At 56.5% G+C, this 20,867-nt stretch overlaps 10 protein-coding genes and 4 non-coding genes across 19 annotated transcripts; 10 read left to right on the forward strand and 4 right to left on the reverse strand.

Annotated features, from left to right (window-relative positions):
* Positions 1 to 158: 158 nt before the first annotated feature.
* Positions 159 to 1,881, forward strand: ABB37_05047 (fructose-16-bisphosphate aldolase (ALD)). The gene has a single exon (XM_015802946.1). It carries the CDS (start codon positions 351 to 353, stop codon positions 1,371 to 1,373), a length of 1,023 nt encoding a protein of 340 aa, XP_015658462.1. The 5' UTR covers positions 159 to 350; the 3' UTR covers positions 1,374 to 1,881.
* A 404-nt stretch (positions 1,882 to 2,285) lies between these two features.
* ABB37_05048 (bacterial-type glycerol dehydrogenase) lies at positions 2,286 to 3,587 on the forward strand (the record flags this gene model as incomplete). 3 transcript variants are annotated; one of them, XM_015802947.1, is made up of 1 exon in its annotated part: positions 2,286 to 3,587. In XM_015802947.1, exon 1 carries the CDS (start codon positions 2,460 to 2,462, stop codon positions 3,585 to 3,587), a length of 1,128 nt encoding a protein of 375 aa, XP_015658463.1. In that variant the 5' UTR covers positions 2,286 to 2,459. The 3 variants fall into 3 exon arrangements, with proteins under 3 accessions (XP_015658463.1, XP_015658464.1, XP_015658465.1); XM_015802948.1 differs by having other exon boundaries at positions 2,317 to 3,587; XM_015802949.1 differs by having other exon boundaries at positions 2,322 to 3,587.
* Positions 3,588 to 4,862: 1,275 nt separating this feature from the next.
* On the forward strand, positions 4,863 to 6,113 carry ABB37_05049 (fructose-16-bisphosphate aldolase (ALD); the record flags this gene model as incomplete). Of its 2 annotated transcripts, none has more annotated exons than XM_015802950.1 (1): positions 4,863 to 6,113. In XM_015802950.1, exon 1 carries the CDS (start codon positions 4,995 to 4,997, stop codon positions 6,111 to 6,113), a length of 1,119 nt encoding a protein of 372 aa, XP_015658466.1. In that variant the 5' UTR covers positions 4,863 to 4,994. The 2 variants fall into 2 exon arrangements, with proteins under 2 accessions (XP_015658466.1, XP_015658467.1); XM_015802951.1 differs by having other exon boundaries at positions 4,915 to 6,113.
* A 1,538-nt stretch (positions 6,114 to 7,651) lies between these two features.
* On the forward strand, positions 7,652 to 8,482 carry ABB37_05050 (hypothetical protein; the record flags this gene model as incomplete). 2 transcript variants are annotated; one of them, XM_015802952.1, is made up of 1 exon in its annotated part: positions 7,652 to 8,482. In XM_015802952.1, the coding sequence occupies exon 1, from the start codon at positions 7,892 to 7,894 to the stop codon at positions 8,480 to 8,482; it is 591 nt and encodes a 196-aa protein (XP_015658468.1). In that variant the 5' UTR covers positions 7,652 to 7,891. The 2 variants fall into 2 exon arrangements, with proteins under 2 accessions (XP_015658468.1, XP_015658469.1); XM_015802953.1 differs by having other exon boundaries at positions 7,655 to 8,482.
* Positions 8,483 to 9,312: 830 nt separating this feature from the next.
* ABB37_05051 (hypothetical protein) lies at positions 9,313 to 10,989 on the forward strand (the record flags this gene model as incomplete). The annotated part of the gene is made up of 1 exon (XM_015802954.1): positions 9,313 to 10,989. One exon carries the CDS (start codon positions 9,313 to 9,315, stop codon positions 10,987 to 10,989), a length of 1,677 nt encoding a protein of 558 aa, XP_015658470.1.
* Positions 10,990 to 11,401: 412 nt separating this feature from the next.
* Positions 11,402 to 12,557, forward strand: ABB37_05052 (hypothetical protein; the record flags this gene model as incomplete). Its single annotated transcript, XM_015802955.1, has 1 exon — positions 11,402 to 12,557. Exon 1 carries the CDS (start codon positions 11,727 to 11,729, stop codon positions 12,555 to 12,557), a length of 831 nt encoding a protein of 276 aa, XP_015658471.1. The 5' UTR covers positions 11,402 to 11,726.
* Positions 12,558 to 12,981: 424 nt separating this feature from the next.
* On the forward strand, positions 12,982 to 14,298 carry ABB37_05053 (hypothetical protein; the record flags this gene model as incomplete). The annotated part of the gene is made up of 1 exon (XM_015802956.1): positions 12,982 to 14,298. The coding sequence occupies one exon, from the start codon at positions 12,982 to 12,984 to the stop codon at positions 14,296 to 14,298; it is 1,317 nt and encodes a 438-aa protein (XP_015658472.1).
* A 369-nt stretch (positions 14,299 to 14,667) lies between these two features.
* Positions 14,668 to 15,874, forward strand: ABB37_05054 (putative mitochondrial heat shock protein; the record flags this gene model as incomplete). 2 transcript variants are annotated; one of them, XM_015802957.1, is made up of 1 exon in its annotated part: positions 14,668 to 15,874. In XM_015802957.1, exon 1 carries the CDS (start codon positions 14,753 to 14,755, stop codon positions 15,872 to 15,874), a length of 1,122 nt encoding a protein of 373 aa, XP_015658473.1. In that variant the 5' UTR covers positions 14,668 to 14,752. The 2 variants fall into 2 exon arrangements, with proteins under 2 accessions (XP_015658473.1, XP_015658474.1); XM_015802958.1 differs by having other exon boundaries at positions 14,673 to 15,874.
* A 403-nt stretch (positions 15,875 to 16,277) lies between these two features.
* ABB37_05055 (putative N-acetyltransferase subunit Nat1) lies at positions 16,278 to 18,730 on the forward strand (the record flags this gene model as incomplete). Its single annotated transcript, XM_015802959.1, has 1 exon — positions 16,278 to 18,730. The coding sequence occupies exon 1, from the start codon at positions 16,589 to 16,591 to the stop codon at positions 18,728 to 18,730; it is 2,142 nt and encodes a 713-aa protein (XP_015658475.1). The 5' UTR covers positions 16,278 to 16,588.
* A 522-nt stretch (positions 18,731 to 19,252) lies between these two features.
* Positions 19,253 to 20,078, forward strand: ABB37_05056 (hypothetical protein; the record flags this gene model as incomplete). The annotated part of the gene is made up of 1 exon (XM_015802960.1): positions 19,253 to 20,078. The coding sequence occupies exon 1, from the start codon at positions 19,374 to 19,376 to the stop codon at positions 20,076 to 20,078; it is 705 nt and encodes a 234-aa protein (XP_015658476.1). The 5' UTR covers positions 19,253 to 19,373.
* A 268-nt stretch (positions 20,079 to 20,346) lies between these two features.
* Positions 20,347 to 20,430, reverse strand: ABB37_05228. Its single transcript has one exon. It is a non-coding gene; the product is annotated as a tRNA-Tyr (tRNA).
* A 62-nt stretch (positions 20,431 to 20,492) lies between these two features.
* ABB37_05230 lies at positions 20,493 to 20,564 on the reverse strand. Its single transcript has one exon. It is a non-coding gene; the product is annotated as a tRNA-Thr (tRNA).
* A 60-nt stretch (positions 20,565 to 20,624) lies between these two features.
* On the reverse strand, positions 20,625 to 20,696 carry ABB37_05229. The gene has a single exon. It is a non-coding gene; the product is annotated as a tRNA-Arg (tRNA).
* Positions 20,697 to 20,753: 57 nt separating this feature from the next.
* ABB37_05226 lies at positions 20,754 to 20,825 on the reverse strand. The gene has a single exon. It is a non-coding gene; the product is annotated as a tRNA-Asp (tRNA).
* Between the last annotated feature and the right edge of the window lie 42 nt (positions 20,826 to 20,867).

Below are 20,867 nucleotides of genomic sequence, written 5' to 3' on the forward strand. Positions count from 1 at the left end.
TACTTCCCTCCCACGGTATCTCTATTTCCTCCCCTTCCATATCTGTCTGTCCCCACCGAATTTAACGCCTCCCACACAATACATTTGCTTCATTGTCTGTTCTTCTTTAACCGCTAACACCACCTCTTCTCTGCACCACTGTCCCCTGTTCACGACACAGTTAACTCCCTCTACGCCGCTCACAGTAATCTCCCTACAAGTCTTTATCACCTTCTACCTTCATCTCCATAACCGCCTGCGTAACTCTGTCAACATGTCCTCCCCGTGTCCAGATCTACCAGAGCCAGCTGCCGGCGTACAACCGCATCAAGACGCCGTACGAGGCGGAGCTGATCGCGACGGTGAAGAAGATGACGGCGCCCGGCAAGGGCCTGCTCGCCGCCGACGAGTCCATCGGCTCCTGCACCAAGCGCTTCGACCCCATCGGTCTGAGCAACACCGAGGAGCACCGCCGCCAGTACCGCGCGCTGATGCTGGAGGCCGAGGGCTTCGAGCAGTACATCAGCGGCGTCATCCTGCACGACGAGACGGTGGGCCAGAAGGCGAGCAACGGCCAGACCTTCCCGGAGTATCTGACGGCACGCGGTGTGGTGCCCGGCATCAAGACCGACATGGGTCTGCACCCCCTGCTGGAGGGTGCGCCTGGCGAGCAGATGACGGAGGGCCTCGACGGCTACGTGAAGCGCGCGTCTGCCTACTACAAGAAGGGCTGCCGCTTCTGCAAGTGGCGCAACGTGTACAAGATCCAGAACGGCACCGTGTCGGAGCCGCTTGTGCGCTTCAACGCGGAGACGCTGGCGCGCTACGCGATCCTGTCGCAGATGAGCGGCCTCGTGCCGATCGTGGAGCCGGAGGTGATGATCGACGGCACGCACGACATTGACACGTGCCAGCGCGTGTCGGAGCACGTGTGGCGCGAGGTGGTCGCGGCGCTGCAGCGCCACGGCGTTATCTGGGAGGGCTGCCTGCTGAAGCCGAACATGGTGGTGCCCGGCGCGGAGTCCGGCAAGAAGGCGACGCCGGAGCAGGTGGCGCAGTACACCGTGACGACGCTCGCGCGCACGATGCCGGCGATGCTGCCCGGCGTGACGTTCCTGTCCGGCGGCCTGAGCGAGGTGCAGGCGACGGAGTACCTGAACGCGATGAACAACTGCAAGCTGCCGCGCCCCTTCAACCTGAGCTTCTCGTACGCGCGCGCGCTGCAGTCGTCGGCGCTGAAGGCGTGGGGCGGCAAGGACTCCGGCGTTGCCGCTGGCCGCCGCGCCTTCATGCACCGCGCGAAGATGAACTCGCTCGCGCAGCTCGGCAAGTACAAGCGCTCCGATGACGACTCTTCCTCCGGCTCGCTGTACGTGAAGGGCAACACCTACTAGGGTGCTTGTCCTTCTCGTGTGTGCGCGTGTGAGACGAGAACGCTGGCTATATAGCATCCTTCTCGTCCACAGCGCGAGAGCAGCAGGACGGGCGGCGACCATTCTCCGTCAGCGACCCCGCCCTTATTATTTTCCGTTTGGTGTCTTGTCTCGACCTCTGTGCTCCCCACAGCGCGTTTCTCACAGCATGCGGTGTGTTGTCCAGTGACGGAGACGAGCTCCAGAATGCATTTCAAAAGTTTAACTGGTTCTCTTTCTTCTGTAATGGCGCTCGTAAGAGTGTTCTGTGTTTCGATGTTTAAATATCCACTTCTTTTTCTTTTTCTTTTTAAATTCCCCTCAAGGTGTGCATGTGGGAGCGCCGTGGTATTGTAGTGGGTTCTCGCATGTGTGTGCCGCTGTCTAACTAATGATGATATGAACAAGAGGCGTTTTTGTGTTGCTTTCATCCTGTTTTCAGGGACACGCGTTGAGCGTGTTAGCTGTATCATTGTTGCCTCGTTAGAAGAAGTCGCCATGCATGATGCTTGACACCTGCTGTCTGTGTTGGCCGCGGTGGGGTCTACCGTGTGGCCGTTTTGGCCGATTGCAGCGTTCCCGGCGAGTACGGTGTCTCTTCGGGAAACAGTCGCGCTGGTGCTGGGCACACTACTGTGGTGCTCTGCACGACGGGTCGAAGCCCACTGCCCAGTCTGTGAGGCGCACCGAGTCTTTCGTTTGGTGGTGTCTTTAAGTGGTCTTTCCCTTGGCACTCGCGAAACGGGCTCCTAGTGGTGACGCCGCAGGTCCTGCAATGGCGCACGCACTCTTACTAATTGCATCTCACGTTGTTGTGTCTCTCTTGGCGGCGTCTTTTCCTCTGCGTTTTCTCTCTCCCGCCACGCTCCCCGAGCGTGCTCCTTTGCACGTTAAAGGCTCGATCGACACATCGCTGTGTGCGTCAAGAACAGTAGCTCGGCCAAGGTTTGCTTTTGCTGTGAAAGGCCCATCAAAATTAAGTACCCGGTTTTACGCCATTTTTTTCTCTATCGTTACTAACTTCAGCGACACCAACAACACATCGTCTCTCGGCGTATTTGCACAGAAATGCTCCGTACGTTCACCCTCCGCGGTGCCAAGCATCCCGCCATCCGCACCGCCATCTTCCCTGGCCGCTACGTGCAGGGTCCAGGTGCGATAGACCTGCTGGGTGACGAGCTCTCCCGTTTCGGCAAGCAGGCGCTGATTCTCGCTGACCCCTTTGTTGCGGAGACCATGAAGGACAAGATCCTGAAGTCGCTCAACGGCAAGGTGGATGTGAAGCTGGAGGTTTTCTCGCGCGAGTGCTGTGATCACGAGATCCACCGTTTGGCGGACAACAAGGGAGTCGATGTGGTGGCCGGCATTGGCGGTGGCAAGACGATGGACACGTGCAAGGCGGTGGCGCACACGCTCAAGGTCCCCATCGCCGTCGTGCCCACGATTGCATCTTCCGACGCTCCCTGCAGCGCTCTCTCCGTTATCTACACCCGCACCGGAGAGTTTGATCGCTACCTGTTCCTGCCCAAAAACCCTGATCTTGTGTTGATGGACAGCGACATCATCTGCAAGGCGCCGGTGCGCTTTCTCGTTTCCGGCATGGGCGATGCGCTGGCCACGTACTTCGAGGCGGAGTCTGCCTTCGCGACGCACAGCGGGAACATGACGGGCTACATGGGCGCCTACACCGCGATGGGTCTGGCTCGCATGTGCTATGATACCCTGTTGGAGTACGGCGTGATGGCTAAGCGCGCGTGTGAGGCGAAGACGACGTGCCCAGCTCTGGAGCGCATCATTGAGGCGAACACCCTGCTCTCTGGTCTTGGATTTGAAAGCGGCGGCCTCGCGGCCTGCCACGCCATCCACAACGGCCTGTCTATCATTGAAGAGTGCCATCACTTCTGGCACGGAGAGAAGGTCGCGATTGGCGTGTTGGCCTCCATGTTCTTGGTGGACCGCCCGCCGGAGGTGGTGAACCGGGTGTACCAGTTCTGTGAGGACGTTGGCCTGCCCACAACGCTGGCGGACATCGGCATCAAGTCGATCTCACCGGAGCAGCTGATGAACGTGGCGGAGCTCTCCTGCGCTGAGAACGAAACGATGGCGAACGAGCGAGGCGTCATCACGCCTGTGGCGGTGGCCAACGCGATACGCGTGGCCGACGCGTACGGCCGTGCTCGCAAGCCCGCGAAGTGAAGCAGTTCGCGCTGTTGAAGGTGGAAGCCGTCGTAGTTAGGGTAGCACCAACACGGCCACGTACTCTGCGCTTCTCCGGTCCGTCATCGGAAGTGCAGTACAGTGCAGACGGAAAGGATGGTGAGGTAGGTAGGACAACCGATGTCTGTTTCCCGTGCTCTCTATTATTTACGTGTAGCTCCGGCAAAGTAATGCAATAGCAAAAAAGCTAGCGGAGGCCTCCGTCTGTTGCTGCCTTCGCTTTCGTACCACGACGCCAACATTTTTTTTCCTGCCGCGAAACATAGCGACAATAGTCGTGTTAAGCTTTCCCTCCTCCAAGAGAGCCTTTTGCTGGTTCGAGATTGGTTGCGGTCTTCTGCAAACACTACTTCTTGCTTGTTTCATTCTCCTTTCCACCTGCAGGTGTGGACGTTATTGTTTTTCCTTTGGCTTTTTCTTTTCACTTACAATATCAGAGGGCCGAACAGAGAGCACACGAGGTCTTCGTCTGAACCGTACCACAACCCTCATGCCAGGCAACGTTGTCATCCAACCCTTTTTTCGTTTCTGGGATGATGAGACCTGTGCTCATCATTTTGTTTTTCCCGAACTATGTTTTTGTCTTTGAAAAGGCACGCTTTGGCAACAGCAGCAACCAAGACAAAGACCATCACAATAGGAGTACAACGCCTCACTCTTCTTTTATATATATATTTTCCCACTTCTCAAAAACGATGAGTTTCTTTCTTCCTCTCTTCCTTCTTCTTTTGAATTTATGTTCTTACAAATTACTTTTACCTTGTCTCATCTGCTGCCAACGATCACGACAGTGTCTTCTATCATGCTTCACATCGGGTTACTTGCTTGCCTTCCGTAACGCTCCTGAATGCATCGAGTATTTCCCTGACGTGCTCCCTTTTCGTGATTGCTGTGAGCGGCAATGCTCTTGTTTTCTTGGTCTGGATCGCGGAACACACCCATTACGTTATCGACAAATTGTTTCCACGACGCCACTTGTTGTGCAGCAGATCTTCGGGCGACGAGATTTCGTCTGCTGGTGCCTGGGTATACCTGTTTATCGTCTACCCCACACTCGAATCGATTGCCTTGGACGGACGGACTACGGCTGCCCTAATAAATGCGACGTGCTGCGGAGGGAGCAGCGGTCATTTTTCCATGACAACTAGAGACCCCCCACACAGACACACACAGAACAAACTACAAAGTATCTTCCCCCTCCATCTTTCGCACTTTTCGCCCCTCTCCTTCTTTCCCACGCCCCCCATGAATGGCGGTAATTTGCTTGCGTACATCGCGCACACACTTGAAAACGGAACCAACTCGTAGTCTCCTCCTCTCCTCATTCTACCCCGTCATCTATTTTTTCTCGCTCTTCTCCATAACCGCCTGCGTAACTCTGTCAACATGTCCTCCCGTGTCCAGATCTACCAGAGCCAGCTGCCGGCGTACAACCGCATCAAGACGCCGTACGAGGCGGAGCTGATCGCGACGGTGAAGAAGATGACGGCGCCCGGCAAGGGCCTGCTCGCCGCCGACGAGTCCATCGGCTCCTGCACCAAGCGCTTCGACCCCATCGGTCTGAGCAACACCGAGGAGCACCGCCGCCAGTACCGCGCGCTGATGCTGGAGGCCGAGGGCTTCGAGCAGTACATCAGCGGCGTCATCCTGCACGACGAGACGGTGGGCCAGAAGGCGAGCAACGGCCAGACCTTCCCGGAGTATCTGACGGCACGCGGTGTGGTGCCCGGCATCAAGACCGACATGGGTCTGCACCCCCTGCTGGAGGGTGCGCCTGGCGAGCAGATGACGGAGGGCCTCGACGGCTACGTGAAGCGCGCGTCTGCCTACTACAAGAAGGGCTGCCGCTTCTGCAAGTGGCGCAACGTGTACAAGATCCAGAACGGCACCGTGTCGGAGCCGCTTGTGCGCTTCAACGCGGAGACGCTGGCGCGCTACGCGATCCTGTCGCAGATGAGCGGCCTCGTGCCGATCGTGGAGCCGGAGGTGATGATCGACGGCACGCACGACATTGACACGTGCCAGCGCGTGTCGGAGCACGTGTGGCGCGAGGTGGTCGCGGCGCTGCAGCGCCACGGCGTTATCTGGGAGGGCTGCCTGCTGAAGCCGAACATGGTGGTGCCCGGCGCGGAGTCCGGCAAGAAGGCGACGCCGGAGCAGGTGGCGCAGTACACCGTGACGACGCTCGCGCGCACGATGCCGGCGATGCTGCCCGGCGTGACGTTCCTGTCCGGCGGCCTGAGCGAGGTGCAGGCGACGGAGTACCTGAACGCGATGAACAACTGCAAGCTGCCGCGCCCCTTCAACCTGAGCTTCTCGTACGCGCGCGCGCTGCAGTCGTCGGCGCTGAAGGCGTGGGGCGGCAAGGACTCCGGCGTTGCCGCTGGCCGCCGCGCCTTCATGCACCGCGCGAAGATGAACTCGCTCGCGCAGCTCGGCAAGTACAAGCGCTCCGATGACGACTCTTCCTCCGGCTCGCTGTACGTGAAGGGCAACACCTACTAACGTGTTGATTCTACTCACAGATGAATCAGAGGAGAAGCGTAGTGACCCGCACGGAGGGGTCGGGAACGGTGTGTCGGATCCGACAAAGGAGCTGTTCGTGGAGCCGTTTGCCCCAGCTTTGGTGCTCGCCGTAGTGGACACAGCTTTTTTTGTGTGCAAAAGTACGCGCGAGCTCGTGCACCTCCGATGCTCTATGTTTTCGTTAGTCCTGGATGATTGGGGTAGAAGTGGGTGTGTTGTGTGTGTAGGGGGAGGGGCAGAGGTGTTCTCCTTTGTGGCAGGCAAGCTGTTTCCGTCCTCCTGGACGAAATCGAACTCACTGGCACGCATACGCGCACGCACACGTGAACGTGCGCACACACTCAAAAAAAGGTTATATTTTGTAAATGAAATACACACACACGTAACTGAAGATTGAGTCAGAGGAGGCGTTGTGGCTGTGCTGGAGGGAAACACACAGAGAGAGCAGCTCTTTCGTTTTGTATACCCTGTATGAGAGGTCTGTCCTTCTCCACCGTTGCCATTCGCACCGCATGACACTCTTCTTCATGGCTACAAGACAACTCTCACGCTGTAAAAAAAAGTTTGTTGCTTTCTTTTTTTTCTCAATTTTTTTTTCTCCGCCATTACCGAAATATGTCAACAACGAGCTGAGAAGTGAAAACACGTCCGTTGCGAAAGTCAGTGATACTTCGGGGGATGTAGCGGCCTCACGAAGGTCAGATGACTGCTATCTTCTTCCTCTCGGGAGTCTTCTTTTCATTTGTTTGTTTGAAGCCGTGTTGTTGTCGTGTGATTGCGAGCGAAGCTACAAAATACTCCGTGTGAAAGTATGTTCTTTTTTTTTTCTACTTTCATTCTATTTTTAGTTTATTTTGATTGTTTTTCTCATCTCATTTTTCCGATCAAGACTCGTTTCGACCTGCAAAACATATTTCTCTGTTTTTTTTTTTCATTTCTTCGTCTCTGAACGGCTTCCCGCTTAGATGTGCCATTCGATCGTAAACGCATCTCGCCTTTCCAAATGACGTGGAGGGAAACAACAAATAAATGGGCCCTCTCGGCTCGCAAAGAACCCAGCCCTCCTCGTGCTCTTCTATGAAATCGATGATCAAGCCAAGTGTGGAGGTAAGAAAGAAAGAAAAAAACGTATATATTTTTTTACAGCCACGGTTGAAAGCAATTTGAAACACCTGTAAACACCCACGAAAGCGAAGTGCGTCGGTTGCCAGTGGGATTTCTAAGCAGAGCGTCGATCGACGCAACGACGTTTTTCTGTGTAGTTTTTTTTCTCCAGCACTCGTCTCAACTGTCGTATTGAAGACGAATGACAGATCAGATTATCTTTGAAGCGGTTTCTCTGACACGGTCAAGGAAGGATGCCGACAATGTCACGTGATTAAGTCGACGGTGATAACCGATAGTTGGCAGTAGCGTCCGAACATACACATCGCGCTCCACATCTCTTCGTACTCTTTTGGTACCCTCGTCTTCTATATACATATTTTTGCATTATTTCTCTGGTTTCTTTCGACTTGAGAAGACCGCGCTAAAGAAGTGCGCCTCTCGTCTCTTTTCTCATTTGTCTTTTCACGAGTAGCCGTTCTGTGCAACTCTGAATCTCACGACCGCGGGACGGCTTCGCTGGATATACGTGGTTTTTTCCCCAAGCTAATTTCCGCACGTGATCTTCTCGTGTGTGGTCAGCTTTACGCACAGCATTCACTCGCACAGTCACTGATTTAGAAATATCTATATATAATCAACAGAGCAACGCAATGACCACCGACTACGATAACATGCCGCGTGAGAAGCGACTCACCCCGGAGGAAATGGAGCGGCACATCGCACGGCTCACCGCACCACGCCCCCCAACAGAGATTCGTGATCCCTTCGAGGTTTGCCCCACCAGGCACATTGAGTCTGAAGAGCTAGCCAAGATGACTGACCGGCTCTACACGCAGAGTTTACAGCGGAAGGCGGCCTCGGTGGCAGAGGCGGAGAAAGCGATGTATGGCAACAACAAAGGCGGTGCGAGGAACGCCGCCGGTGAGGTTGTGAAGCTCTCCCCCGAGGAGGAGGAGATGGTCGTGACGCGTCTATACACGCAGTCGCTGCAGCGCAAACAGGCGAACATGGAGCAGCTGAAGGCACAGTTTCTGTTTCACCCTGCCGATCCAGCAAAGAAGGTACCACTGGATGTGTTTGTGCAGCACATGTACAATGACCGATTGGAGGCGAAGAAGAAAACGGCAAAGCGCCTGCACGACTTATACATCGTGCCGACAGAGATCCGCACCGGGACCATCACCCATGCCCAGGTCGCGGAGTCGGCGAACCGCCTCAGCACAACGAAGGCGAGAACGTAAGAACGCATTTTCTCTCTCTCTCTCTCGTACGTGGTGCTCTTTAGCAGACTGCCTAGCTCTCTCATCACGCGTACAAGTCCCTACTTGCTAGCGCGCGGATAAACTCTCTTGTTCTTCCGTGCTGCATCGGCTTACCTCCGACGCAGGGTGTAGAAGCGCATTGTTAACGAGCGCTGTTGTGGGCCTAGCCTAAACTCATTATGTTTATTATTATTATTATAGTTGTTGTTTCAGCTTATGATGTACACTGCTACTCCTCTATTGTACCTCATTTTCTCTTCTCTCGTTATGTGGGATTGTACGGCAAATAGCTTTTCCAGCCCGTCTTTCTTGTTTCCTTCACAAAATAAAACGTGAAAAGTGTAATTATGAGCATTTCTACCCGATATCCGTAGAAAGAAGACAGTGACGGCGGCTGGCGCTAACTTATACTTCACTCGCAATGCGCGTGCTTAAGGAAGTGCTTCTGTTTCCACATATGTGTTTGTGCGTTGAAGATTAGCGATGGATGGATTGCATTGCGTAACCCCTTCGTTGACCAGGCATTGCCCCGTCTTTCGTTTCCGTTCTTTAAACAGAGTTCTTTTCTCTCCGTCTCCTCCTCCGCTTTCCTTTACGCACTAATTTAATTGCACCACTCTCATGTGAACGATGTCCGTGCGCAGCGACTGTGGGGTTTTTTTTTTTGGAGAGCCTTTCCAGAAACAAAGAGGCGAGAAAAAGACCTGCTCGTGGTGGAATACCTTTCGAACGCATCTCCCTCTCCGTCTCTTTCTCTCTCTCTCTATATATATAGTACTAATTCTCTCTCTCCTCCCCAGTTTCTCAAAATGAGCGACGCGGAGGCGTACTTGCGCCTCGGGAAGAAGATTCAATCGAAAAAGTTTGGTCGCGCCGGGGTGGCTCGCGAGGACGGTACTGTCACTGACGGCAGCGATGCAGCAATGGCAGCGAGCCACAGCGTTGTTGTGGTGAACATCGATGACGAACACCGCGAGACGCGGCAGCTGCCCATGAAAAAGAAGCCCACAAAACGCCAGCGCGGCGACAGCGACAGCGACAGCGGCGATCCGGTGGCGGTGCGACAGGAGAGCCACACTCCTGTGTCGTCGTCCCAAAATGAAAATGAGAAGGGATCAACGGCCAACGCAGACGAGGGAAGTGGGGAACAGAAAGGTGCTGCGACGCCGGAGGCACCGCCGGAAGCGGTGGAGGAGCTGGAGCTGGCTAAAGTGGTCTCCCCGTCCTCCCCCGTCCCGCAGGTGGAGGGAGTCGCGCAGCGCATTAGTCTGCTGTCCAAGTGGTTCCCTGCTTCCCTACAAGAAGGCAAACTGGAGGCCGCTGTGGCTCCCGGACCGGAGTTTGTGGAGGCCACCGTGGAGCGAATAAACAAGGCGCGCGACTACGTCTTGGCGTTGCGGTATGGCATCGAAGATGTTGAGACACTGCTTGAGGAGACGCGAGACACGCAGGGGAAGCTGTGGAGAGGAACAGAGCACAACACTAATGGGGAAGATGATGTCCAGGATGCACGGAAGCGGCACTACTGGCAGCTTTCTGGAAAGTCGATTACAAAGCTGGTCAAGGTGAGAGGCGTCGATTCTTTCAAGGAGGCATTGTCTGAGTTTGCCGATGAGGTTCCGTCCACTTCAGCCGAGGTGGCCGCCGCCATCCGTAACGTGGTGCATCGCCGCCGGCGTCTGTGTGTGCCACTGGAGTACAATGTAAGAGGCTGGCACGACGTCTTGGACGCCCGCGGCCCTGAAGCCGGTTACGTGCCGCATCTCTCGGATGTATTGTGGCTCAGCGTGGCGAGCGTGACGGCGATGTTTTCCGTCGTCACGCAGCGGCTCTTGCGCGGAGCGCGTGCGTTGGAGGCGACGAACAACAGCATCAACTTCAGGAAGGCGTCACTTCATGACCAGCGAGCAGAGGAGACCGCTTCAGAAGACGGTGAAGCCCGCCCGCGGTTCTTCGATAACACCGCAGTCGACTCCGAGTCAGCTAACGACAACGCACCCCAGAAGACGGAGGCGTGTCTCTGGCTGGCAAACGCTCCCATTCAATTTCAAGCAAATCTGACTGCCGAGGAGAAATCGGTTCTCGCTTTCCTGCGTTATTTGATGCCTACGAGCGAGGAAGAGGTGGCGGCGGCGGCAGAGGAGGGTGCAGCGCCAACAGGCCGCATCTCGACCGGGCTGGGTGTGTGGCTCTACGCTTCTTTTACGACGCTGGACACGCCGCTTGACCCCGACACGGCAAGACTCGCGCACGACCTCTTCCGAACGTGTTGTCGTCACCTTCGTACGCTGGGTGGGTGGAAAGGCGTGCGGGGCAGTATGCGCAACGCGCTGTTGAAGGAGTTTCCGTCAAGAAAGAAAGGCGCGAAAGCAGCGTACGCCTCCTTAAACGAAATTGCACGGGAGGATGTGCTGGCGTTGTACAGCATCGTCGTCGTGCTTGCGCGTCTCTTCCGGCAAAACCAAGATCTCTTTATTCCTCTGTAGGCCTCGTGCGTTTTCCTTTTGAACGCGCTTCACCCCTGCCTTCCTTTCTACGTTCTGCGAGTTGGGTTCACACCCTTGCATCATCTCTTTGTTGTCGCCGTGTCGGGTGACGTTTGCCTTCTTTTGGCGTAAATCGTATGGACAGTCACAGTTCAAAACTACCCCAGTAACGACACCGAAGCGCACGCAGTCTCCGTGGAGCAAGTGAAGTGACTGTCTTTCCTCTGTAACCACCTCCAACTCCTCCCTTCACATAATAGGGAATCAAAAAGTCACGTGTTGTTTCGGGCCGTTGCCAGATCTTACACCCTCCTTTCGTCTCTCTTATCGTCCCATTTGCTTCTCTCTCGCTCCCTCTCAACACGCAACAACCATGCCGCTCTGCTTTGTTGTTGTTGTTGTTGTTGTTCACAGGCAAGCAGCGCCAGCCCGAGCGCGGATCCAAACGCACACCAATACACGCTAACACCGACGGGATAACTTGTCCGGTCCGGCAATTCAAGGTGCCGCCGTTTCATTCACTGCGTGCTGTGATTCACTGCAGAACTTCTCGTGCCTTTTTTTTTTCTTCTCTCTTCCCTACTATCGAGCTGACACTGCCGGGGGGCGCTACGCGCACTCTTTGCTTTTCCTGTCGATTGGTGTGCGGCTGCCTCACTATTTTGTTTTCGTTTTTCATAGACCAGCACTTCTTCTTCCTAATATCTCGTTATTTTTGTTGTTGTTGTTGTGAGCAGATGTTCACTCTCCTCTGCTGCGCGGACCTGCGCGGAGAGAAGGTCAACCTGGAAGTCACTCTCGAGAGTCCTCCCGTTTCCTTGCAAGACCTCGCCGCCTCCCTAACGCCCGTCTTTGCCAGGGAAGAGGTCGCGATGCTCGCCCGTCAAGGCTACGCCGCCTCCGCGCCCACGTTCCAAATCGCAAACGTCTTCCTCTACGATGACGTGCTGCTGCACTGGACGAAACTGAAGTCCATCACGCAGCTCCACGAGTACGACCAGCTGTACGTCTTCCAACCACAAACGCAGCGACACCGCGACACGCAGCAGGACCTGCCGCCCCCACGGCCGCCCGTGCAGGGTCGCGCAGCATCGGTTGCTGGTGCCGGCGGCGCTGCCCTCCCCATCCCCGTTTCGTCCTACGTGGATAACGAGCCTGCCCTCAGCGTGGGCCAGTCGTACGGTGGAATCCCTCCATCGGTCGACCTACACGGTAGTGCAAACGCCCAGCGTGCACCCGCCGACTTCGGCGCCTCTACCCTGTCCGAAGCACAACGGGTGGCCTCTCGGTCGCCGGTGCGCAGTCAGCTGGCGGAGCAGCGCCGCGAGGAGGAGCGCCTGTCGCAGCGGCTGTCGTCGGTGCGCAGCGAGCGAGCGCGCCTGGAGCGAGAGGCGAAGCGTGAGGAGGAGGAGGAGCGGCGTCGCCGTGGGGCAGAGCTGGACAAACTCCTGCGGCGCAAGGAGGAGGAAATTTGGGCCCACCGAGATGCCCTCGCCAAGGCAGATGGCGAATTTCAGCGCCTCCTGGCGGAGAAGCAGAAGTTGATGGGCTCCGCTTCGTCTCCGTGAACACGCACACATCGTCGTTTTCTTACTGCACACCTAGAATCTTTTGCTCTCAACAAGAATAGCAATAATAGTTTTACCATTGCTTTCCGTTGTTTTGGCAGTGAAGTCGACTGCGTGGCGGGCAAACGAACGTGCGTCGAACGTTGCTATGGCTCACTCGCTAGAAAGGTCATTTTTCCCTTCGAGACTGCTGCGGTCTCGCTACGTTCACTCTCCTATTTATCGTCCCTTTTTTTTTTAACTGCTTCCCGGTTCTTCTCTCCTTGCATACAGCGTCGACGATCAACCCACACTTGGTCGCTCCTGCCCGTTCATTGTAACGTTGAAACCCCATCGCCATACAAGCACACCTCTATAGAGCTACATAGAGTTTATCTGTGCATACACGCACACGTTAGAAAAGCACACATATACACACATCTCGATGCAGTCGGGAGCATCTCGCTTTCACCCCAGCTCCTATGCGGCGCTGGTGGCTGCTCCAGGAAGTAATCCGCGTCCCAAGTCGGAATACGGCCTGGCCGTCGAGGCGAGACAGCGGCGTTCTCGCCATTCCACGCCGTTGCACAATGGTACATTCTTTTCCTCGTCGCTGCGGTCCTCTACACCACGCACGGCAAAAACACCAGGCCAGAGGACTTCCCCGCGGCGTCCGGGTGATCCTCATGCGTTGAACAGGTCGCCGCTATTCGTGCACTCTGTCGCTGCGCCGGCAACGCAGAGCTCCTCTCCGGGGGATGCGCATCTGTCGACTTCGCAGTTCCCTCCGGCGCGTCAGAAGGACAGCACAACAAGGGAAGCGTCGCGCCCGGTAAATACCAGCACAGCGTGGCCGAATGAGGCGCTGAATGATTCTGCTGTGGCGTTGCTGAGCGAGCTGCAGCACGTGGTGACGCAGATCAGCCGCCAGATTGTTGACGAGAGACGGCACGCAGGGCATCTGCAAGACCAAATTTGCTCGCTTGAAGAAGTGGTCACGGAGCAGGATGCGATGCTGGATCAGCTGAACCGAGAAAACGAATCGATGCAGCAGGAGAAGGCCCACATAATGCGTTTGTACCAGCAGAAGCTGCGACGCAATGTCGAGGAGCAACGAGGGGGTGTCCCCAAGCACCACGAAGTCATTCATCTGCGCTCTCAACCTACGTTTGCCACCGCTGCACCGATCTCCGCCGCGGAGGTCGACCGCTACGTACTCGCAGAGTTTGATCGATTGCCGTCGCACCTTTCGGCCGCTGCGGGTCGTGGTGGAAATCGCAGCACAGATCCGTTCGACGAACTCAGCCCGGCCGTGACAGCGGTGCTCCGATCGCTGGCGACGCAGGTGGTGCAGCTCAGGCGATCCACGGAAAGTGAAGCGTACTACAGCGGGAGAGAATTAAGCGATGCCGAAGACCGTGGCGACGGCGGTAGCAGCGTCAGCAGTGATACACACGTTGCGCCTTCTTCCACGACGCACAGTGTGCCCACAGGCGCAGAGAAGAAATCAGCGTTATTGCCGTCTCGCGCGTCTCATCATTCCCCAGCCCCCGCTGCAGAGGAAACTTGCGTTCCTGATGACGCTGCGCGTGCTTCCCAGATGCCTCCGAAGAGCCGCCTTAGCGTGACGGAAGAGCCGCCTCGTAATCGCGCGTCCGCCGCCTCAGGCGCTCGTTCCGAGTCGAGCGCATCAGTGGACAGCGCCGTCTACGAAGACGCAGCCACCATTCTTTCTGACATACGCGCGCGCTATGGACTGTAGGTGCACAATGCACGACTACCCCTTTTTTGCTGTAGGCGAGCAGACGCCCAATTCATTTACGACATAAGTGCCGGCGTCTATATGAAGCGTATCGCCCGTCATCACCGCATGCTCTTCGAACCACTAAAGCACTTTGCCAACAAGCAGTCAAAGAAACACTACACATGTTTTTCTCTAAGCGGTGCTTTGTCACTCCAGACGCTAAGTTGATGAAAGCCCGTTGCGTTCGAGGCTCTAATGACGACGGGGTAGATTTTGAGAAATACTCCATCCCTCCGTGATTGCTTGGATACAGTGAACCAAAGTCTGCTGTCGGAGACATTTCGACCCTCCAAACACTCTCTTGATCCCTTTTCTTATTCTACCCTCAGAGAAGAGCACGCGAACATCGAAGCTGAGCCTACGCACTGATTTTCTTTTGCTAGGTAGATTCAACCCCTTTTTTATTTATATAATGCTTCGAACCGTTGTCTGCTCGACGAGCAGGCGCTCTGCAGCGGTGGCCTCCACGCTTGCCAGCTGCCGTTGGTTGACTGCTTACAACCATCACCCGATATGGACGTCATCGCTCATCTTGTCGCTCCACCCCTCCACGGTGGCACGTCCCTCCTTGTTGACGTCCCGGCGCACCGCCGCGACCGCAAGCACGGCGTCGGAGGCAGACTTTTCGTCTGCAGCCGCGCTCACTGATGCGGAGATCATTGCGGCGGCGGACTGGAAGTCACCGCAGTACGAGGAGCGCCTCGGCTTTCGTGGTGGAGACGCGATCACCGAGGCACGCCTAAAGCGTCACTACTACGTGCTGGCGAAACACTTCCACCCCGACACGGCCACGGGCACCGCAGCCGGCGCCGCATCGGAGAACACCGCGGCGGTCACCGACGCGGAAGCCTTCCACAACATCAAGGAGGCGTATGATGCGATCAGCACCACATTGAAGGAAGGTAGTAATGGGCGGCCCAACGGCAACGGAAATGGCTCTGCAGACGGAAGCAACGGCAGTGCCTCGAGCGACTTCGCCGGCGGTTTCACCTACTCCGATGAGGCACGACGACGGTCGCAGATGCGGCTGCTCGGTGAAGCAGTCATGCTCTTTATGGCCATGACGGTGATGCTGATTTTCATCGTGAGCCGCCACAACAAGTCCCGCATGCAGTCACGCTATTTGTGGCATCTGGTGTGGATCTTCTTCATGATTCAACTCTTCCCGCGGCTGCTGGCAGCTGCCATTATCTTTGCGGCGCACTCTCTGTACCTGGTCGACAATACGGCGCTGAAGGAGCAGGCCGCCATCTCGCTCGTTGTGGAGCGAAGCGCGACAGGGTGCACCGTGAAACTGGACGGCATTCACGCGGGGTCGGTGTCGCACGTGGTGGTGCAGGTCACCACGACAGCAACCAAGACGGCGGCGGGCGGCGCGCAAGAGGAAGTGTCGTCCACGCTGACCTTCGACAAGGGCGTGACCGAGTTTCTTCTCCCTGTTCCAGCGGTCCCGCACTCCGTGTATCACATCAAGGCAGTCGACGAGCAGCGCAAGCTGGTTCTTGTGGACCGCACCATCTCCGCATTGGTGTGAAGGCGCCAGCGAATGAAACTTATTTTCTTCTTTACAGATACAGTGAAGGTCGCAATATGTGCGCGTATGTATGTGCGTGGGGGGCCTGGCTCTTCGCTACTTCTATTGCCTCTGCGCCTACGTAAACGTGAATTAACCGGCACATAAAAATGCCCCAAAAAACTCAATGACTGCACCTAACAATTTGCATGACTGTTGAAGCGCACCTCGTGTGAAGGCGAGGTCGCCGTCTCCTTTGACCTCTCTCTCTAGAGTCATGAAACCAGACTGTGGGAATCGCTAAAGCTGCTCGATGTCCTGCAATCGAACGTTAGTATATTCCCAGCGTGCCATCACACATTTATCCTCTACTTCGTCAACTTTTTCTTTTCTCCCACATTCCCGTAATGTGCCGCTCACACACAGGGTTTTCTCAACCAAGACAGCAAGAGCGAGCAAGGCTTCTGGAGTACCTTCTCAATTCCCGTCAATCGTGGTGGCGAATCGAGTTCACGTACGCAGAACAACACCTCCGTCTTGTTCTTGTCTTTCTTCTTTTGAAATCACGGTGAGTGTGGGTGTGCGTGTGCAGTCTTCCTCGCTCTTCACACCTCGCATCTCTCGTGGTATTCTTCACTTCTCTTTTTCCGTAATTCCCCGACAACGCAGACGTGCTTGGCCACATCAACTACACACAAAAAACAGAAAGAAAGAAACGAGCCATCAAACTCAGACATGTCGTCCGCCTCTCAAATGTTGCCGCAGGCGCAGCAGCGCCTCTTCGACAAGATGAATCGCGAGTACTCTAACCGCGAGTACACCAAGGCCCTGCGCACCTCGGACGGCATTCTCAGCATTGCCCCAGAGCACGTCGACACCCTCGCCGTGCGCGGACTCATTCTGTACAACTTGGAGCGCATCGAGGAGGGCTACGACACCATCAAGCAGGCCATCCTCTTCAACCCCCGCTCCATGGTGGCGTGGCACTCGCTGGGCATGTGTCAGCGTCTCGACAAGAAGTACGCCGAGGCGCTGAAGGCCTTCAAGCGGGCGCTGAGCTTTGACGCGACGAACACGGAGGTGCTGCGCGACGTCGCCTCTGCCTGCATTCAGGTGCGCGACTGGGCGCAGTTTCTCGACATGCGGGAGAAGATGGTGACGGCGAAGTCGAGCGTGCGTGCGAACTGGATCGCCGTCTCGTGCGGACACCGCCTCCTCGGCCACAGCAAACTGGCGGCCGCCGTGATGGACGTGATGACGTCGATCATGGACGCCGGTGACACCCCGGTCGAGGTGAGCGAGGCAAATCTCTACCGCGTAGAGCTGGAGCTGGAGAGCGGCGCCCCCCAGCGTGCCCTGGAGCTGCTGAAGCAGCACGACGCCGACATCATTGACGCAGAGACGAAACTGCTGCTGCGGGCGAAGGCGCACGCACAGCTCGGCCGGCACGGCGAGGCCGAGAAGCGCTACATGGAGGTGATCGGCAGCGGGGTGTCGGAGGCGGACAGCATCGCCGCGCTCGCCCAGTTGCAGAAGATCCCGCTGGACCGCTACCTCCGCCCGCTGCCGGGGCACACGGAGAAGTACATGGAGATTTTGGACCGGGTGCTGGCGGCTTACCCGAAGTGCGACTACGCGAGGCGCCACGCCCTCGACTGCATGCCACTGGAACACTTCCGCGAGCGTCTGGCCGCCTTTGCCACGCCGTACATTCAGCGCATGATCCCGTCGCTTTTCAGCGTGCTCAAGTCCCTCTACGTTGACCCGGCCCGTGCGGCGCAGATCGGCGATGTCTTCACGGCAATGGAGCGGGAACTGGAGGCGAAGGACTTTGGGCGGTTTGGCGGGGAGGCGAATCCGTGCTTCATCCTGTGGGTGCACACCTTCCTCGCGTCGCATCACCGTCGCATGGGCGACTACGGCAAGGCACACGAGTTCATCGACAAGGCCATCGCCCACACCCCGACGCTGGAACTGTTGTACCTGGAAAAGGCAAAGATACTCGCGCGCGAGGGCAAGACGGCCGAGGCGGCGCAGCAGGCGGACTTCGCACGTGAACTGGACCTGCAGGACAAGTATTTGAATAGCAAGGCGGCCAAGTACTACTTCCGCGACAACCAAATTGAGAAAGGCGAGAGCACGATGCAGCTGTTTTACAAGGTTTCTGTGGTGGAGGGAGACACCTACTTGACGGCGCTCGAGTCGCAATGCTACTGGTACGAGCGCGAGGTGGGCGAGGCCTACTACCGCAAAGGCGACTACATCTCTGCCCTGCAGAACCTCCTCATGTTTGAGCGCCACCACGAGCAGAACCACTGCGAGCTGAGCGACTTCCACAACTACGTCTTTCGCCGCAATACGATGCGGTCGTGGTTTGATGTGCTGGAGTGCGACGAGAAGATGGACCGCAACAAGTTCTTCTTGAAGTTCTGCCCGGCGCTGGTGCGCACGTACATGCAGATCCACGCACAGGGCGAGGAGGCGGTGCGGGCGGCGCACGTGCCGAGGCCGGAGCTGCGGCTGGACAACGTCAGCGCCGACGAGGTGAAGCGGATCAAGCAGCAGCAGACGGATTACTGCCTGACGGACATTGACCTGTCAGCACCGCTTCTCAAGGCAAACCGCTACATGGAGTTCTTGCTGAAGCACCGCGAGGCGGAGACGAGCACGCACGTCCTCGCCGTGGAGTTTTACACGGTGGCCGAGAAGCCGTTGCTTGTGGCGCGTGCGCTGCGGCATCTTCACCGGCTGCAGTACAGCAAGACGAAGGAGCTCGTCGCGGCGTTCAAAGCGGGCTTGTACGCCACAGCGAAGTCCACGACGGATGCCCGTGTGCAGGCTGTCGTGGATGAGATTGTTGACGCCGTGAGTGCCTAACGGGGGAAGAACGGAGTCGCTGCGCGTGTTAATCTGGGGCTTTCTTTTTTCTTGTGAGGAAGCTGCCCGTATTTGACCAGTGTGAAGCGTAGAGAGCCTTTTTTTTTTGTTGACGTTGTGGCGTCTCGGTGACGTCGGTGCATATCCTTCTTTTTGTTGTTGTTCGGTTCGTGTTGGTTAAATTCTGTTGGGTTTTCCCTTAATGCGATTCTCATATCTGATAATAAATCTCTCTGTTTGAACCTGTGTAAAGTAAACCAGTCCTTTCTTCCGCCGTGGGGAGCCATCTTCACCTGTTGAGACGCGCGACGCCGCCGCTGTTTCGTCGACATGCTGTCTCTAAACTCTCTGCGGGAGGACTGGGAAGGAGAAACGCTGTTGCACGACCTTCCTCTCTCTCTCCGTGTATGCTTTATTGAGTTCGATGTCTTCCGTTTCCTTCACTCTGCTTCGGTGTTAACTTCTCCTCATCGGCATCGTATTCGCGTCTCCTTCTACCTCCCTTTCCTTTTCCTTTTCTTCAGAAGCAGCGTTATTATCATTATTACTATTATTCTTTCTTCATTTGTTTTTGCCCCTGTCAGCACACAACTCTCTCTCTCTCTCGATATATATATCCGCTTTGCTGCCACGCTCGCAACCCATGCCAAAGCTGTGCGTGGAGTACTCCAAATCAGGGCGTGCAAAGTGCTCGCTGACCTCGTGCGGCAAGAAGATCGAGAAGAACGAGCTGCGCATCGGCACGGAGGTGATTCTGCCGTACAGCGACGATGGCGTGGAGACGTGGAAGTGGCGCCACCTGTGCTGCTTCACGGAGCGGCAGCTGGGAAACGCGCGTGGCACCGGCGACATCGACAACATCCAGGGCGAAGACGACCTCGCCCCAGCCGACAAGGCGCTGGTGCAGGAAATGCGGGAGGGCAAGCTGGTCGGCGCCACGACGATCATTGGCCGCATCGGCGACGTTGCACACTCGCGTCTGGCGAGCGAGTTGACGGGCAAGGGCGGAGCCGCAGCGGCCAGCAAGGGGAAGGCAAAGACCAAGAAGAGTGACGACCGCGAGGACGGCGGCAGCGCGTCCGCATCGCCTGGCGAGAAACGTGCACGTGCGCCGCGCAAGAAAGCGCAAGTCGATGACGACGTGGACTCTGAGGCCACCGACGAGTACGAGGTTGCGGTGGAGGCGGTGTCGGAGAAGCCGAAGTGTCCGTACGGCGCCGACTGCTTTCGCACGAACCCCGAGCACTTTCAGCAGTACTCGCACGACGGCGACGCAGCGGAGAGTGCGGCGCTCGCGACAACGAAGCCCACCATGAAGCCGGTGATCAAGAGGAAGAAGACGAAGTGAAGATGTGAGAGCTTTTCCGCTGACATGAGTTCTTTCATTTTTTCTGTTCACGCCCGCACTGGAACAACACTCCCCCCAACAAACCATGCAATAAGCGCTGTTGTACGCTGCGATAAATGCAACGCCCAACGTGGAAGGGTTTCGCCACGCCAAGCAGGTGGATTCGCGGTGCAAACTTCACCTTCGTCCTCTCTTTTCCCCTCTCTGTTTCTCTCGCTTCTTTGCGCCGCGCCGTCGTCTCCTTTTTCGGCGGTGGGAAAAAAGTGTGTCCTTCCGGCCGGAATCGAACCAGCGACCCTGTGATACCTGCTAGCTCTACAGTCACATGCTCTACCAATTGAGCTACAGAAGGTTGTTCCGAAGACAGTCCTTGCCGCCGCTTGCCTGTGCGGTTCCAAAAAGAGAAAAGAGTGAAGGCCGCTACGGGGATCGAACCCGTGACCTCCGTCTTACTAGGACGGCGCTCTGCCATTGAGCTAAGCAGCCACTGGCTCCGCGCATCGTTTCCGGCGGTTCTGGGTGGCTCGGCGGTTCTTTCGCGAAAACCATCCGTGACAGGATTCGAACCTGCAACCCTCTGATCCGTAGTCAGATGCTCTTCCATTGAGCCACACGGACTTGCAAAGCTGATCGCGCCGTGATGTTCCGCTGGCGTCGCCGAGCCGGCCCGAAAACCTTCCCGGCCGGGAATTGAACCCGGGTCACCCGCGTGACAGGCGGGTATACTAACCACTATACTACCGAGAACTGAAAGTGTCGGGACGGCGTAGGATAAGTGTGGTGCGTTTC

This window comes from Leptomonas pyrrhocoris, assembly GCF_001293395.1.
Source record: "Leptomonas pyrrhocoris isolate H10 chromosome Unknown, whole genome shotgun sequence".
NCBI classification, from domain to species: domain Eukaryota; phylum Euglenozoa; class Kinetoplastea; order Trypanosomatida; family Trypanosomatidae; genus Leptomonas; species Leptomonas pyrrhocoris.

Coding starts and splice junctions, on each gene's coding strand:
- ABB37_05047 (XM_015802946.1), top strand. CDS start 351: ATGACGGCGCCCGGCAAGGGCCTGCTCGCCGCCGACGAGTCCATCGGC.